We start from the raw sequence: 17,618 nt of genomic DNA, 5'->3' as shown, positions 1-17,618 counted from the left end.
CGAGTTCATTAAGAACATTGTTTATTCAACGGTGGATTTCAGTAATAAATAAATGCACAGATCATGTCACAATAAAATTGAGGGCAAACTCTTCTGGCTATGTACAACTATCTATTTACAGGTAGAAAGAGGAGGGTCGATATTGCCATGACAGTCAGACAGATGGACGGACACAGACAGATGGACGCTGACCACACTCACGGTACAAAGTATTGCCTGGTTTACCGATTGGCTCTCTGCTCTCCTGCGCACGGGGGCCCCCACGACAGGCCCCTCGTCACCGTATTGTGCAGATCAATAAATTAAATTAAGTACAGTATTGCATCACTTTAAAGTGCTACGGAGAGACAATCGTCGATACAGAAGAAGGTTTGAACGCTGAACCCTGTCGTGTGTTTGTGCAGGCCGTGACTGTGTGTGGTGCGCTGACCGGACGGTGGGGAGTTTGGTATTGCGTCATGGTGCTACTGACTGTCGCTGTAGAGAAAACATTCCGGACGTTACAAAATCTTCATCAAAGGTTTAGCTGCAACGACAAGCTTGGATCGGATACCTGTGGTGCGTCTGGAGCTGTTGCTAACCTGAGTTCTTCGCATCATTTTCAGCTATGTGGATGGCGAGTGATGGACAGAGATGGTCACAGTTGAAAGCTGAAATGCTTCAACATTCCTCTCAATGACTGGCAGAAGTTTAAAAACAAAAATAAAGTCCCAACAACGTCCCAACTTGTGTTCAAGGCACAAACTTGTTAAAAGGACCAGTTTGATGACTCTGAATTACAGTTGCGTACCAATGTTTACATGAAACAAATCCAAGGAAGTGCTTTGTCACACGCCACTTCTTTAGGTTGGATTTGGAGTGAGTGATGGAGCTCTGCTCTTCTACTGAAGCTGTCAGGCCACAAAGTAGCAAATCGCCCAACAGAGTGGAGATGTCGCGAAGAGAGACGACACCCAGTGTGTCCGAAACATCTTGTGCCGTCACCTCTCAGTGGGTGGTGCTGGGATACCACAGGGAGGCGAGAGTGGGAGGGTCGCTCTCCTCAGACGCTGCCATGGCCCCTCCTTTTTTGGCATCTTATTTGATTTATTTCGTCTATTGAGTCAGGAGGAGATGAGAAGCAGAGATGAGAGGAGGGGGGATCATGAAAGGGGATGAGAGGAAGGTGAGGGGGTGGGGGGTGGAGGGGGCGCAGGAAACTCCGGTCGGAGCACCTGTCACTAAAGAGGCCACTGCTTTCTGTCACCCTCCTCCGCCGCTTCCTCCATCCATCTCTTTTGTTGGACAGCCAAAGAGGGAAAGAGCAGGTGCTTGAGATTTCTCCTTCCTTCCTGTGTCCATCTCCTCTCCTTAAGACTAGTCATCTCCATGGCAACAGAGCTTTACACTGAGAGTCACGAGTGCGATCCTCCCGCCAGTGAGAGTGTGTTTGTGTGTGTGTGTACAAGTGTGTGTGCGCTCATTAGGTTCAAGGTTCAGAGTCAGGCACCGCGACATCTTTTCAGCTGGAAGAACCACGTGTTGACACCACAGTTTGTGCTCGGTCGCCCATCAGCAGCCGGGCGAGGTGGTGATGGGACTGTGGTGCAGGTAGGCTGAGTTCACCACCGACACCGGGAAGTTGAAGATGAACGGCGAGGTGGGTGTGGGCGTGGTGGAGGCGGCGGTGGAGGAGGACTTGGGGCCCAGCAGCGGGCTGGCCGTGGCGGCAGCTTCTGCCGCGCAGGAGGTGGCCAGCAGCTGGGACTCGAACTGCAGCAGCTGACCCATGAAGCTGAAGTTGGGGGAGATGATGCTGCGGCGCCGACGCACAAACTCAAAGGCCTCGTCCAGACGCACGCGCTTCCTCTTCATCAGGTAGGCCAGGCAGATGGTGGCCGAGCGGGAGATGCCGGCCTGACAGTGGACCAGGACTCTGCCGCTGGTGTCCCGTACCGAGTCTGATGGAAGAGAGGTCAAAGGTCAGTCCTGACTGTAAAGCCCGTCTGCCGTTACAGTTATTCACATCAGCGGCGTGAGAGGGACAAAAGCAGAGTCACACACGTGACTGTTTCAAGCTTGAGTTCCAGGTTCAAGCACATAAACACGTGAAGAAGAGGGATGGATGGGATATGAGTGCAAACAAATCAGGACTGAAAAGATAAATAATGTATAATAATAATAGAATAAAATAATAGATATAATAATAAAATCATTTGAGAAAAGACAGTTTTCCCGCAACAAACTGACATATTTATCTGAAATTCTGATCAATATTGATCTGAAGCAACTTGAAAAAAAAAAACATACAGATACAATTTTGGAATAAGGTGAAAAAATTAATACATTTAAAATACAACTGAAGAATTTACCATTTATAAGGGATGAAAAATGAGTGTTGTGATGCGGATTATTGTTGTTATAGAAAGACAACAAACAAATTGATGACGCTTTAAAACACAACATCAAATGTTTGCATTTAACAACTGCGTCTGAAGAGAGATGACCTTTGACCTGCGCTGAGCAACCAGTGACTGGAGAGTCAGGAAATGATTTGTGTTTGAACTTCTTTGTGGGAAAAATGAGTGACAGACGGACGGATGAGTAACTAAACCAGTCACAATTTAGCCACAAGGTCTTTACAAACACTTTTCCAAATCTGGCCACGATGTGACAAATGTCCCTCCTTGGTTCACGTCCTGCCTTCCATTAACGCCGCCCAGAATTTGATGCTTTTGATCAGCATCTATAATGGCATTTCTACAGTTAGAGCAGTGAAGCTGGTGCCATCCAAGCAAACAGCTCAAAATATGATGAGGAAATTCTAAACAGAATAAGTGGACGTCTACGAGGAACTTCATTTGTTGTTTAACGCACATGCTCATACAAACATGGTGAGTCAGCGCTTCTACACTTGAGTCAAAGTCAACTTTATTGTCATGAATACTAAATGCAAGACATCCAGGGGACCAGCTTCTCATATCTTGAATTAAAAATAAATAAAGACATAAATAAACAAAGCCGGACCACTTTGCGGCAGAGCTTAACTGAGCGTGACCTGGACTTCACATAGGTTCCCTTATTGTCCTGCAGCTGGGTGAAAGACAGATTCACGTATTTCTCTGCTCATCCTTAAATCTCCAGTTCTGTATTTGCACACACGCAGCAAGTTCTCAGGTAACTCCAACGTAACGTCTGTTCACTGGGTAACAGTGGATGAGTCAGAATCTGGTCCCTCAGCAGCTATCTATGACGCATACCAGCACCTACACACACACACACACACACACACACACACACACACACACACACACACACACACACACACACACACACACACACACACACACACACACACACACACACACACACACACACACACACACACACAGCAGAGCGCACAGGAAGCGAAGGCACACACGCAGATTTGCAAAGCTCACACGACATCACAGGCAATATTTTCTCATCGCAAATGTCAACGTCTGTGTCTCGGATTATTTTTCTTTCCTGTGAAATGTGCCGAGGAAAGAGTCAGGGGATAAAAAAAAGGATTTATTTTCTCCTGTTAATAATTCTGCAATGTGTTTTCATCCGCAACTTCACTACTGGTGTGACAGTCCGGAGGTGATTCATACTCACAAACTACGTCATGTATCACTTCCAAATGACAATAAAATACACCCTACCATCCACAAATATTTGGTCATTTATTGATTGTCTCCTCCCCATAAAGTAAGCAACAAAATCTTTCAACATTCAATTGAAACTGGCATTTCATGTTATCATTTCACTGAATAAACCTCGATGTAAATACACATTTCTCGACATTATATTAGCATATTTTGATGGGCAGAATGAAATGAATAAACCATGGAAAGTGACTGAGACCCAACAGCCAAAAGACATTTGATGCTGTCACCAACACCGTGTCACCAGCATCAGTAAACCAGCGACACACTCTCACACACACAAACACACACAGACAGACTGACCTATGAACTCGATGGCCTCCAGGAACCAGCAGCTGATGTCTTCTTTGTGGTTGTCCTCCACAGGGATACATTTGTACTGGTACGCTCCCTCAAAGTGGTTCGGACAGTCGGATGACACGTTGAGCAAGGCAGAGATTCCCATGGCGTCCAGAACCTCCTTTTTGGAGGCGTGCAGGGCGCTGCCGAGGTAGAGGAATGGCAGGATCTCCACCGGTCCACCCTGGAAATAAATGACATAGTAGTATCAGAGCAGTGAAAACTTGAGCTCATCCTTCCTCTGTGACACAGAGAGCCTTGGGTCGTCCCTTGATAAGAAAGCAGCAGCTTCATAGAGAACGGAAGGCTCTCCGCTCACTTCCAGGAAAACCACAGCATCATTTCAAAACTTCTATTATCCGTTTTGAAAAAAAAAAAAAAACGTCCTCCCCACTCACACATCTGTGCAAGTCCCACCACTCACAGCAAATGTTAAAGCTCTGATCAAATAAAATGATGTTTTTGTGTGGACCGACCCCACGAGTTTTAATGACTCATTAAATATCAACAGGGTATTGAGTATAATAAAGTACAATAACAAATAGTGGAATAGCCAAATTTCTCAAGTATTACACCTTGAAAATGAATTCTGAAGTCTGAGGCAATGTTTAGTACTGAAACGCCCCCTGATATCCAACTGCAAAGCGAATGTCCTCTGCAGCTGAACTCTTGGATCCTTGTGCTCGGCAGCTGTCGAGTGTCTTCGCATCTACTGCAGACTGTAATTTCATGTGAGCTCCACGGCAGAAATCTTTCAAATTGTGTTGATGTTTTTTCACGAGGGAAGCTGCAGATGCTTGACAGGACGTGCTGTGTGTGTCTGTGGCCGGGCTTTATTGACGGAGCCGGGTTTGTTTTTGTCCGCTGATGCTGACGACAGCGGCGCTGACACAGTAGCAGGAAATGATCGATACTGCTCAGAGGTGTCAGTTGAGATGAGGGTGGAGGGGGGGTCATTGACCGTTTCTCGCCGCTCCAACAGGAAGCGGCACAACACCTGACGCTCTTGAGTTTGAAACAGACAGAGGATTGTGCGTCCTCGTGCGTCAGTCAGGAAACATGTGACTGTGAGAAACGCACCAAGTCTGCAGGCTCCACCAGGCCGACAAACACAACAGCAGCAAAGCCACAGAAAGTGAAGCGAACAAATAATGACGACGTCGTACGACAAGCAGTCCACGGTGACTCGACTGAGCTGGGCCTCCATCTTGAAACAACAGGCCTCAGCCGTCTGTCGAGCGAGCGTGGCGACAGAGCAAACACCAGTCAAGTTGCTCATGAGCAAGGCAAACATCCCATGACTGCTGCACGGGAGCTGGGGGTCAATATTTGAACTGACTGCACAAGCATGTGAGACCAACTGCTCGTCAACCCGGCTGCTAATATTCATCATTATTTCTGCCTCTTTATGAACGACACTAGCTGGTTTCCAGAGTTATGGCACCAGACAAAGAAGAAACTGCTGCAAACGCATGAAAACACCCAGACAAAATCCTTTGCTCCACAATATTAAGCAAACAAGGGCACAAATAAAGAGGGGTTCAGTTGTCTTAGCTATAAAAATGCCTCTTTAATTTCCCTTCAAAAAGACGACAGAGATTTGAACCCAAAGCAGACAGACAGACAGAAAGCAGCCCTGCTGAAGAGAATAGAAGCTGTACCTGATCGTGATGTGGCGTCCCACACGAGGAGCAGGACGAGTCCACGCTGGACTGGCTGGAGAGGGTCGGTAAGGATTTGGTCTTCAGACAGTAGTCTGGGTATTCAGTGAAAAACCTGTCATATCCACCTGAAAGAGAGACACTTTCATCAGTGACTTATTTCAATCCATAATGTAGCAGGGCGGATCAGTGATTCACAAATTTCTTCTCTCCCCCCCTCCTTTTTTTGGAGTGCACTGTGCCCCCTGTGTGGAGGACGGTACCAACATTTTGTCACACGTCTATATATACAACTGAGACAGGCAAAATTCTTTTTTAAACACACTCCAGTGCTGGAAGGCGCCTGCGTCACACACACTGAGAATGCACCACAGCTTGCACCAGTTTGGTTTGGAGATGCTCTGCAGTCTAAATATAGTGAGGCGGGTGAATCCAAGTGCCGGTGTGGGACGTTATTCTGTCTTGTTACCCCGTAACACTGGTGTGTGTGAGCTGGTTTAGCCCCTCTGGCTTCTAGCATTACCTCACTCACTCGGCTCACCACCACTGGGCTGTGTGGGTGAGCGAGTGAGTACTGAGACCTGCAGTCCTGAAGGACATTCCCATGGGTGCTGTTTAACATTGCAAAAGGCAAAATACAGGGTCGTTTCAACGGCTACAACCTTTAGCAAATGTAAAATAATAAACTTTTTCTTTTATTGACTCATTAAATAAATACATTCGGTATAAAGAGTCTGAATAATATAATTGATAAAAAATATATTTAACACATTCAATTTAATCTTAGATTATTGAATAAACATTTTTGTGAGCAAATGTTTTTTACCTTTGAGGAAATAGATGCTGCAAGACGAGGAGTCCCTGCAGAGAGCGTTGAGTACTAGTGTGACGGTGCTGTCCTCCTTGACGGTGTCCGAGTCCGGCGTCCTCTCGTCGTACAGAACCACGGCCGAGTACAAGCCGGAGCGCAGGCGGCCGCGGACCTCCTCGTCCCCGGCGAGTACCTGCTCCAGGCTGAGCACGGAGCCCTTGGCCCTGCGGCGGACGATGGTGTTGCAGCGGGCGTTGACCGCGCCGCGGATGTGTCCCGCGCTGAAGGCGAGGAAGGAGCGACAGTCCAGGAGCAGACACTTGGCGCTGTCGTCCTTCAGGAGCCGCTTCAGCACCGGGCAGTCCATCTCGCACAGGTCCTCCATCGCGCTGGGATTCAGGTGGCGCCTTCCGTCCGTCTGTCTCTCGCTCTCGGAGCCTCCAGCGACCTCCAAACGGGGCCGTTCTATCCGCGCATCTCGCTCTCTCGGTGGCCGCACTTGGTTGTCCAGAGCAGCCTCTCGCTTCTTCTCGGGCTCATTCACTGACTCTCCTCATGATTGTTGCTGTTATTTTCCTTTTTTTCATGAATGACTGCATGGCGTCACGGCGGAGGTGACGTCAACGGCTGGCGCCCAATCAGCGAGCGGCTGCTTCGCCGCGCCCGCGCCTCCCCTGTCGTCCATTCATAAAACAGAAGACAAACATCAATGGGAGCGGAGCGGAGGGATGGAGGCTGCGCTGCGGTGGCGCCTTCACTTTGTCTCATCAATGGCGGTGCACGGCGTCACATGTGCGACTTTGCTCGGTCAGCCGTCCGCTCTTACGATGCGATTTTAGCTTAGTCAGGTTCCACCTCTGCTAGCTCTCTCTTAGCCCCACTTCAAAATGGCGGATCTCTCTTGACTGTGAAAAGTCTGTGACTCTGGCGGTGGCTCCTTCTCCCTTTCATTTCCATTACATTCAGTCATTGAGCAATAATTTCATTTTCACACAGAATTTCTGCTTATACACATCACCCTGTTTACCAGTCAGATTGTGATGAGATTTGACCATAAAATTATGGCCATTAGAACAAGAAATATCTTGCCATTTTCTATGAATAACTCCTTACATTATTATTATTATTATTATGATTACAGGTCACAGTTATTGGATGTCTCAGGTTGTTATTTTAGAGCTTTTGAACATGGAGGACATTTAAAAATTTAGAAAAAAAACCCACTGAACTCCGAGTTCCCTGTTATGAATTCAGCAATAATTTCTAATACACAATGAAAAGCTCAAATATAAAGTTCTCTGTATTAGTGAGTGTGTAAGCATTTAGCTACAAGGTGGCAAATTTAAGTCAGCATTCTTACATGGATCCCACAAAGCTAGTTTGCTGTTAACTGCTTTGAAATTGTTAAATTGTTGTTAAAAATTGTTCTGCAAAATATGCACAAGTGAGCTATTCAATCAGACCTTAAAAAAAAAACAAAAAAAAACTAGTTGATTAAAACAAAATCACTTGGGACATCAATCAGTGAAATAACCTCCCCAAAACGGAACATTTGAATTCCATTTCACTTTTATTGTGACCATTTAAGTATTGGCACATACTCGATTTAAAATACATGTTTCACCATCTTTATTCAGATCTACACGTACATTTCTGAATGTAAATATATGATGGATGCCCATGTTTTACTGAGATTTCTCTTGACTCAGCTTTCAGCAGTTATGTGCGATGTAAACAGTGTTTTAATATGCAGCAGTGGTGGTGGGAGCGCTTACGTATGTGCTCACACGTAGGTTTGTGGCTGCGACTGAGGACTGTAGTCTCACAAGTGGAGACACAATTTGCATCTTCTATCAAAGAGCCTTGGCAGTGAGCGTGCTTAGGTATTTGCATGTTGATCTTATTTCCATGGTAACTCCAGGAGAGAATGAGGGCAGACTGATAGAAGATCAGAGAAATAATGGCACAACATAAACAGAGAAGATGCTATGTTGTCTAAAACATGCCATATTTCAGTTTTATTTTATCGTGGATACAAGCCATGTGCCCCTCCATGGCTACCAACGTTTCCTCTCTTCAACCTTTGGACCTAAACAACGCTGAATATGGGTGGAATGAAGTAGATACCAGGGAAAATACCAGAGCACATATATACTATCAAGTTTAAGCTTGAGATTTTTACAATGAAACAGAGTTGAAGAGGAATATGGAGGGTGAAAATAAGAGAAGATGAGAAGCAAAAAAATATATATGACAAATGACAGGTGAGTAGGAAGCGATCGCATGCAGCCTCAAAAGAAGCGTACTGCAATACTACAGCAAACAATAGCCTGCACTGGCGGGACGGAACTGCTGCCGTAGCAACAAGGGATAGGGGTGGGGGCGGAAATAGCAGGCAGTGAAATGTGAAGGCATTGGCTGGGGAGAGGCTGTGTGCAAGGATGTTCTGTTCCCTCCCCTCTCCATCCATTCATCCCCTCTCATCCCTCACTGCATGCCGTCATCCATCAATACAGGATGAGAGGGGATACTCTGTATCCGCACACGTCACTCTTGGTAAATATCTCTCCAGCCGTTAGACTTTTGCTCCTTGCTGTTTCTAACGTTATCATTCTTCACTGTCACCAACACACGCACATATGTTGAGTGTAGAGGAGGCGACAGCTGACAAGTACACGGGCTGACAGGGTGACAGCAGCGATGAGTTGGAGCTGAGAAGGCACAGCGGCCTGTCTCATCACAAGGTTGATGGTTCTGACCCCGACTGTACTCTTCAGCACGACGTCATGCCCTTGACCTTGTGGATACGAGGTAAAGCCCGATGGAGGTAAAGCATGGAGTCTTCTTTTCAATTCACTGCAATACTTCAAAGACATTAAATAGATAAAAATCTAATAAAATAATAACTATTATTGCTGTTGTTATTCCAACGCTTGTTGCAGTGTGATATTGTTTTGTTCATCATTTCATTTCGAACACTCGCTTCCCCCAGTGTGGCACAGTATTATGAGAATCTGGATTTATGCTGAGTAGATGGTTAAATCCTCAATGTTCATATACATAGTCAGTACATCTTAATTCCTCCAGTGTCGGGTGGGTGTGCTGTCTGTGGTGGTCTGTGGATAATAATAGAACAGCAAACTAATTTCTAACGGAAGTCGTACATACATTCAGCACAAAGGTTAAAGACAAACACTACCCCACAAAAATATAAACGCATACGCACAGTATGAATGTGTATGTGTTGGCACTCTTAATCTGTCCCACACTCTAATCCCATAATCCAAGAGCTAAGCCTTCAATGAATGTGGCTACATTTTCATGAATGAGCTTGTGTCATGTGTTTGTATCAAGGCTGAGACAGAAAGAGCAGAAGGTATATAAGCCATGGGCATTAAGAGGAGCAGGAGTGGGAAGTGAGCAGGTATATATATATATATATATATATATATATATATATATATATATATATATATATATATATATATATATATATATATATGTAGTTGGAAGTTAATTGTGATTCATTACAAACATTATCATAATGAAAAAAAACATTTAATATGATGCTCTAAAATTGAAATTCTCATACAAATATTTTCAAGACATTAGCTTTAGCTTTAGTTTAAATACATATATAAAAACTTGAATATAGCCACCAACGTGATTTATTGTGCTATTGTCAAACTGATGCAAAATAACATATATATATATATGTGTGTCCTCCTCTTTACCTGGAGTGGACACGGTTTTGGGGTTGTGTTTGACCAAGGCTGCTGGTGGAGACTGTGTGGGTTAATGAGTAGTGAATCCTCGCCAGTCAACAGCTGCTTATCCTCATTTCAGGGGAAGCACTTACCAAACTGCAAGGTCATTGTTCTGATCCTATCAATTCTGGCTCAAGCTTGTTGACCTCAGCCGGCAGACATGCCGTCAATGTGTGCGCTCGCTGTCGCTGCCCCTGTTTACTCCCCTAAATCATTGTGTTAATTGTGAGCTCCTTACTTCCTTGCTTGTCTCCGGTGTAAACATTTACTTTTACTACTTTATGAGCGCTTTTGTGGTGAATGAGGTCGAGCGTGTGAGCTGTAGCAGGGCTGAGAGGTCGACTCCGAACCTGCATTGGAAGAGCTCAGCAGCAGGGCCTGTCTCTTCAAATGCAGGTCTGAACTGCTTTTACAGACGACTCCAGTGTCCTTGTGCTCGCAGCCTTTGATTTAGTAGTCGTAGCATTACATTTCACGCACGTTTCTTTAACGCAGCAACAGTATTTTTATTGGTTAAAGTCATAATCCAGGTGAAGCTGACTGAGAGGAGGACTGAGAGCTGCATTGACCTTCTGAGGAAATAGGCTGCTGGTGAGTCAGAGAGTGGGTCATGTTGTCCATGAACCCCTGATCCCCTGCAGCATAAAGTTGTCGAGGGGAGTTTATCATCTAGTGCCACGGCCATCTTCAAGAGGACAGTGGGGTCATTCTCCAAAACTAGTGCTGTTACCACTTCACACTTTTTTAAATCACATTGAGCCCGATCTAATTATTAAAAATAATTCAATACAAAAAAAATACCAGGAAATGAACTGGACACAAAGGTGCAGAATAGATCCAGTTTAATCATATCCGTGTCTGTTTATATCTTTAATTTGGACGAATAACATTAGAAATGGAAGGACAGAATAAGAGGAGAACAACCACTGAGGTTGATGGAAGATTGCTGGGGCAACTCCAGCTGAGAAAAAGCATAAGTCAAACAAGCGTAGTTTCAGAAGGTAGAAAAAAAACAGTTCAACACTTGTTTTTTGGAAAAATCACACCCATCTTGTGCCGGGAAGAAGTGCAATCAGATCTCAGTGTTGGCTCCCTCCCAACCAGCCCACCAACTTTTGAGGGGGCAGTGAGAATCTCCATGGTAACAGGAATCATAGATGTAGGATTTTAGTTGTTCTTCACAAATAAACACCTCGCTGATATTCGACCTGGTGCATCAATATCCCAACTGTAGCTATTTTAAAAGGCTGCACTTGACCTAATGTTCTTTTTTTTCGGTCTGTGGGAGGAAAGCTGAGTCGCTGGAGGAAACCTACACAGTCAGAGTGAGAAGAGAAACTGGTCTTTCAGGCAAAAAAAATCTCTCTACAAAAACAAGTTTTTCGATAACGTGCTTGTGTTTTCAAGAGAAACATTTTGTCCTGGAACTCATCCACGGAATAGAACGCAGAGACAGACAGTTCCAGGACCAGGTGAATGACTCTTCTCAGTTTGCTTCTGAGTGTATGTAAATCATCTCAGTCACACCGTAAATGTTCAAGCTATTTTGGCAACCCGTCCAATACAAATATTAGTTTAGCTAACAAGAACAGGAAGTTTGAGCGGAAGCCTGGAGTGGTTTCCTTATGATGCGTCTTCCTGTCGTAAATAGCTCAGAATGTGTGCATGTTTTTTCACAAGTCTAGTCATCGCTGACTGTGGAACAGTTAGAGGACAACAACTGAGATGAATTGACATGAAACGTAATGTTTTTGTCAGATTTGGACACTGGACAGCAGTCTTCTGCATCAGCCACTGGTCTTGCTCTGGTTGTTTGTGTGCGGGAACACTGCATCACCCTGAAGTATGAAGATGAGCCACGGCAGATATCCTCCGCATATTTATTAGTATATCTGTCCTGCACCTCTCAAAGTTTGTTTGAGCAGCATTTTTCATATAGCTAGGGTCAGAGTTAATCTACATCAGAAATGTGGTGTAGAAATTGGAAATGTGGAAATAGATGAGTAGGAAATTGAGTAGGAGAACAATTGACTTTTTCTACAGAAATATCTTTTGTCTACAGTTTTATAGTATATAGATAGATAGATGGACAGACGGATGGACGGACGGACGGACAGACAGACAGACAGACAGACAGACAGACAGACAGACTGACAGATGGATAGATAGATAGATAGATAGATAGATAGATAGATGGACAGATGGACGGACGGACGGACGGACGGACAGACAGACAGACAGACAGACAGATAGATAGATAGATAGATAGATAGATAGATAGATAGATAGATAGATAGATAGATAGATGGACAGATGGACGAACGGACGGACAGACAGACAGACAGATAGATAGATAGATAGATAGATAGATAGATAGATAGATAGATAGATAGATAGATAGATAGATAGATGGACGGACGGACAGACAGACAGACAGACAGACAGACAGATAGAAAGATAGATAGATAGATAGATAGATAGATAGATAGATAGATGGACGGACGGACAGACAGACAGACAGACAGACAGACAGACAGATAGATAGATAGATAGATAGATAGATAGATAGATAGATAGATAGATAGATGGACGGACGGACAGACAGACAGACAGACAGACAGATAGATAGATAGATAGATAGCTTTCAGGTGTTTCCATTATTTTGTCCAACCCCTGTAAATATGGTCGATAAGTAAAGGAGAATGTGTTATGTGCTTTAACTCCAAAAGAATAGCTGATATGGAGCTGGATGGTGACGATGATGATGGAAAAACCGAATCATGAATACAACTATAACTAGGACTATTTGCAGCTGATTCATCAGCAGCGTGACATTCCACCCGCATCCGTCCACTGCAGCAGCGGGTGCCCACACCGACATCATGCTGGCGCCATTGACTTGTCATGCTTTGCCAATGTCAGAATGACGCAGGCAGAAGCTGAAATTTGACTAGTGATGGAGCACACGTGATCTCAATGCATTTGCATAAACATGTGACTCAAAGCACACTCATGAACCAGGCCGACTTGTCTCCTCATTTCCCTCGCAAAGCCCATGAAGAGCAGCTGACCAATGATGGAGGAGATGACAGCAGGAGCAGGGAGGAGGAGGGGCGGCAGGAGGTGGATGGAGAGGAAGTGGAGTGTCCTTGTTAACTTGACACGGTCACATTTAAGTGATTGAATTTCCTCTGTGTCAGTGTGTGTTTGTGCATGAGTGTATAGCCATGAGTCAATTGCCCAATTGCTGGACAAACAAGATGAGAGTGCACAACTGAAACGTTTCCGTCCTCGCACCGCCTCTCTGTGTCAGCGTAAGACCTGAAGCGCAGGCCAGGAGAGTTGTCCTTTAGCTCAACACCGCTGAATCATGAGCTTTTTTTTCATGACCAGGCTTGTCTCTATTCCACAAGAGTTCTCTCATTCAGCAGGACGAAACCAGTGAAATCTGACCACTGACCCCCGGTGTTAGCTTGAAATCATATTCAAATCAGGACTAGCTTGTTGGCAATAAAATGTTTACAGACGGATCTGTCTTCATCGTTCATCATCACACCAAGAGGTGCACTTTCATACACTTGCTTCACCAGCTGTGGGGTTTAATGGCGACGACAGACAGACAGACAGACAGATAGATAGATAGATAGTCACCTCATTGTTTACAAGTTAGCTCAAAGTTAGGGGCAGTACCAAGGAAATGCAATCCAAAATGTAAACACACAACGAATGACTACTCTTAGAAAGCAAGCCGAGATAATGAATGTTCAATATTTGTCTGGAAACTCCCCATAACTCCAAGAGTGGGCTGAATTAGAGGATAAATTGGGAACTGCATGCTAGAGTCAATGTTATCTTGTTTACCAGAGGTCATCTTGTCGTCTCAACAATGTAAATGAAAACCCTGTAATCTCTTCAAACGCCTGCAGCAAACATCCAATCCAACCAACCGTTGCGCTCGACCCTTCAATGAAAGCAACGCTGACCATGCCATCCTCTTTGATTGAGCTACTTTTAGAACAACTGACTGGTTCTCAACTAGTTGGTCTTCAAACAGTAATAGAAAAGTGTGGGGCATTTTCATCCTGATTCCAGAGGAGTGGTTCTTGTACTCTGAATTTAGACAAGCTGACAAAGGTGCTGAGCCATAAGGCAACTGAACATCTGTTTTCAATGATCTACTTGTATCGCTTGTCTTAGTATACAAGGGGTCACCAGAGAAGCACGTGACCTAAGGATGTGACCCCCAGGTGGCTGCCACCAGGATGAATCAGAAAGTTTAATATCGAATTGTTGAGACAGTGAGTGAGTCAGCCACAACGGAAAAATAGCCAAGGAAATTGGACCAACTGGAGCTGGTGCAGCAGCCAACAAAACCATCACCATGCTCTGTTCAAAACAATTGGATTTCTCGGGGAGTTGGAGTTTTTGGATACTCAGTCAGGGCGACGGCTCTTTTTGCTTTTCTTTTTCTTTCAGCAGTTCTTGTCCATCATGTTCTTCTTTGTCACAACCACAGTGGCTGTCTTCCTCTCCTTCCCTGTGCTTCTAGTCCAAACCATCTGGCCTCCCTAAATCTGTCTCCACACTTCTGCATTAGACATCGCCCGACCATGTCACTCCCAACAAAACTCTGAGCATCTTCCACTCTGACTCTTCTAACTCTGCTTCCTGTCACTGTGTCAGAGCCACGGTACAGTCTCTTCAGCACGCAGATCTCACAGGACCTGAGATGTTGCGTCCTGTGGCTCCCAGAATTTGAGTGACAGTAACTCGGAGCAGGCCGTGACAATTTTGCTGGCCCACCACTTTTCATCTCAATCACATTCCCTTAATCTGGTTTGGGGTGATTCGATATAGAGAGCGAGAGCTGTTTGTTGTCACCAACGAAGCCATTCCTGAAGTGTGCGGGCCTGCTAATTCAAACTGTGTGAGCTGGAGTCAATCTGTGGGCCCAACAGCCCTGCCATTGTTGTTGCTGCGTGCCAGTGTTGAGCTTTCTGAACAACATCATCATGCTGTCGACTGCCGAGTGTGTTTTAACCCACTTCAGCCTCGACATTCCACTTAAAGGGGCCCTATCATGGTTTTCATGTGTGGAGAGTTGTAACAACATCAGCAAGATGAAATGTCGACACATACTGGAGTGTTAAAGAATGACACTTCAGAATAACTACTATCATTATTTCTTTCTCTTTAAATCACCAAACAGGTTCATTTATGCTGCTTCGTATGTTTCAGTGAGTGACATTTGAGATCAGATGAAACGGGAATATTTAAATCTCACCTTTTTATAGTCCTTGTCATTGTTTCAGTGAAAATCAGAGCAGCCGTTTTGAGTGTTTTTCACCTTTTTATTTTATCATATTAGTATCAGAGATGTGGCTACTGAAGGAAAATAGCTCCTTTCCTTGACTGCTGGCCCAGACAGTCGCTTACAATCTAATGTGCACATTTCTAAGTGAAAAACATAATTATTGCACATCAGCATACAACGAGTCATTTTCCAAACATTTCGAAGTTTATGGGATGTAAATACATTGGTTTACAGAACATGCCCAAGTCAAATTTACCACTCGCTTTTTTCATTGTTAAAAAAAACATTTTAACTTCCAGTGAGATTATAACCTTCATTCATGAATACGTTTTTGTTTAATGCTTCCACGATGCATTTGATGGGCAATGAAGTGAAAAAAAGTATTGCATTTTTACTAAGACTGAAAGATTAGTTTTTCATTCATTAATTTGAAATATTTTATTTTAAAATGTATTGAGCTGCTGTAATTATTGCTCAATTATTGGGTGTATTAAGTGTGTTTATTGCTGCTTCACAAGTTTCTTGTGTTTACTTTTCTACATATATATATATATTTTTACCTCAAGTCACTTTTTTATTAAATAGAAATACAATATATGAATAAAAAATGGACATGTGTAAAGCACAGAATTACATATTTTGTTATTTGTATTTTTAAGTTTTACAGTCAACAAACTTTTCAAGACACCAGAGGACATTAAATAAAATGAAATCTTGTTGTTAAAGATTTTATTTTTCATTAAAACGTGGTTGCGCCCTGTACTTGTCAATACAACACTAACATTGTCCACTACACACAAGATAGCTTTGACTTTTCAGTGGAAATGTTGAAATACAGTTAAAGATCTACAGAACGACTCTGGCAAGAAGTGTTCAAATGCGAAACTGTATCAGCAAAGGTTTTAAAACGACGCAGATCATAAATAATCCCAACTAAATGAAACCTCACCAAGTGACTCTCACCTGTCATTACATACACTCAAAGACAGTCACAGACAAAGGAATCCAGTGTGGATGCCCTGAGTGTGTGTGTGTGTCTGTTAGAGGGGGGTGGTGTGTGTGTGTGTGTGTGTGTGTGTCCTGCTCTTACTTCCTGTTGTAATGTCTATTAAAGGCCAGCGGTCCGTTGGGAGTGGACAGATAGAACCATCATGTGGTAATTAGTTCTGCTCATTAAAAGTAACCTCAGGCTTTGTTCTGCCATCTGGTTCTTCACTTCCTCCTCTCAGACTTGTGAGTCCGAGTGTGTGTGAGTCATTTACATTTGGATGGAAATGACACCACCTGTAGAGTGCTCTTCCTTTCCTTTCTGAGCAGAAGCATCCAGGACGTCCTGTCTTCTTGCAAACACACTCAGGTTGATAGATTTGGATGCCGTTCATCCCACAGTTTTGTCACTGCTGGAAGAATGTGTGACATCGAGCCGGTGGTGGGCGTCTTGAGAGGCACTTGCTTTCCTGTGAATTCTGGCGACTATTGTCTCACTTGAATCTTTCAAACTTCATTCCAAACTTCCACATTTTCTATTTATCGCAATGAATCATGCATTTGTCACGTCGAGCCTCCCACATGCCGCCGCTGCCACAGAAAAATCAAGAATCCAGTGCTGTGAAACGCAACAGATCACTTCAGAAGGAGCTTTGTTCTTGGATAAGTGATGAAAGATTCGACTCCTCCTCACTTGGATTTTATTTAAATGGTTAAGAAGAGCATCATCCACTTAGTTTTCATCCTCATATGTGCCTGGTTTGGCAAGTGCTTTTCCTTGCGCCAAATAGCTTGGTTTAGTCACTCTGTTCAGTTCATTCGTACATAATCCAGTTTACCATGAAAATGTTGCACTGAAACAGAAAATAACTTCTCAACCAAAGTCGGGCCCCTGAAGGAGCAGCCCAAGCAAAGAAGCCCAGACATCCCTCTAGTGATCTCCTAGTAAGTACTGACCATGTGAACAGTGTGTGAACAGTGTAGGGCAAGTAATACTAACGTCTCCAAACTGCCAAGTGAAGCATAAGATACGCTTCTGCAGCACCAACTCCTCCAGAACAGGAACCATCT

At 44.1% G+C, this 17,618-nt stretch overlaps 1 protein-coding gene across 1 annotated transcript; it reads right to left on the bottom strand.

Moving 5' to 3' along the window:
• dusp4 (dual specificity phosphatase 4) lies at window positions 1–7,091 on the bottom strand. Its single transcript, XM_053853938.1, has 4 exons — window positions 6,495–7,091; window positions 5,669–5,796; window positions 3,972–4,191; window positions 1–1,940 (listed from the first exon to the last, which is right to left on the bottom strand). Exons 1-4 carry the CDS (start codon window positions 6,862–6,864, stop codon window positions 1,552–1,554), a joined length of 1,107 nt encoding a protein of 368 aa, XP_053709913.1. The 5' UTR covers window positions 6,865–7,091; the 3' UTR covers window positions 1–1,551.
• Between the last annotated feature and the right edge of the window lie 10,527 nt (window positions 7,092–17,618).

This window comes from Synchiropus splendidus, chromosome 1 (genome assembly GCF_027744825.2).
Source record: "Synchiropus splendidus isolate RoL2022-P1 chromosome 1, RoL_Sspl_1.0, whole genome shotgun sequence".
Classification (NCBI taxonomy): domain Eukaryota; kingdom Metazoa; phylum Chordata; class Actinopteri; order Syngnathiformes; family Callionymidae; genus Synchiropus; species Synchiropus splendidus.
This window is presented reverse-complemented; position numbering and strand designations above follow the sequence as displayed.

Excerpts from the sequence above, each read along its gene's own strand:
- dusp4 (XM_053853938.1), bottom strand. The coding sequence starts at position 6,864 with ATGGAGGACCTGTGCGAGATGGACTGCCCGGTGCTGAAGCGGCTCCTG. Across the intron at positions 5,797-6,494 it reads CAGCATCTATTTCCTCAAAG|GTGGATATGACAGGTTTTTC; the intron begins GTAAAAAACATT and ends TCTCTCTTTCAG. Across the intron at positions 1,941-3,971 it reads GGAGGCCATCGAGTTCATAG|ACTCGGTACGGGACACCAGC; the intron begins GTCAGTCTGTCT and ends CTCTTCCATCAG.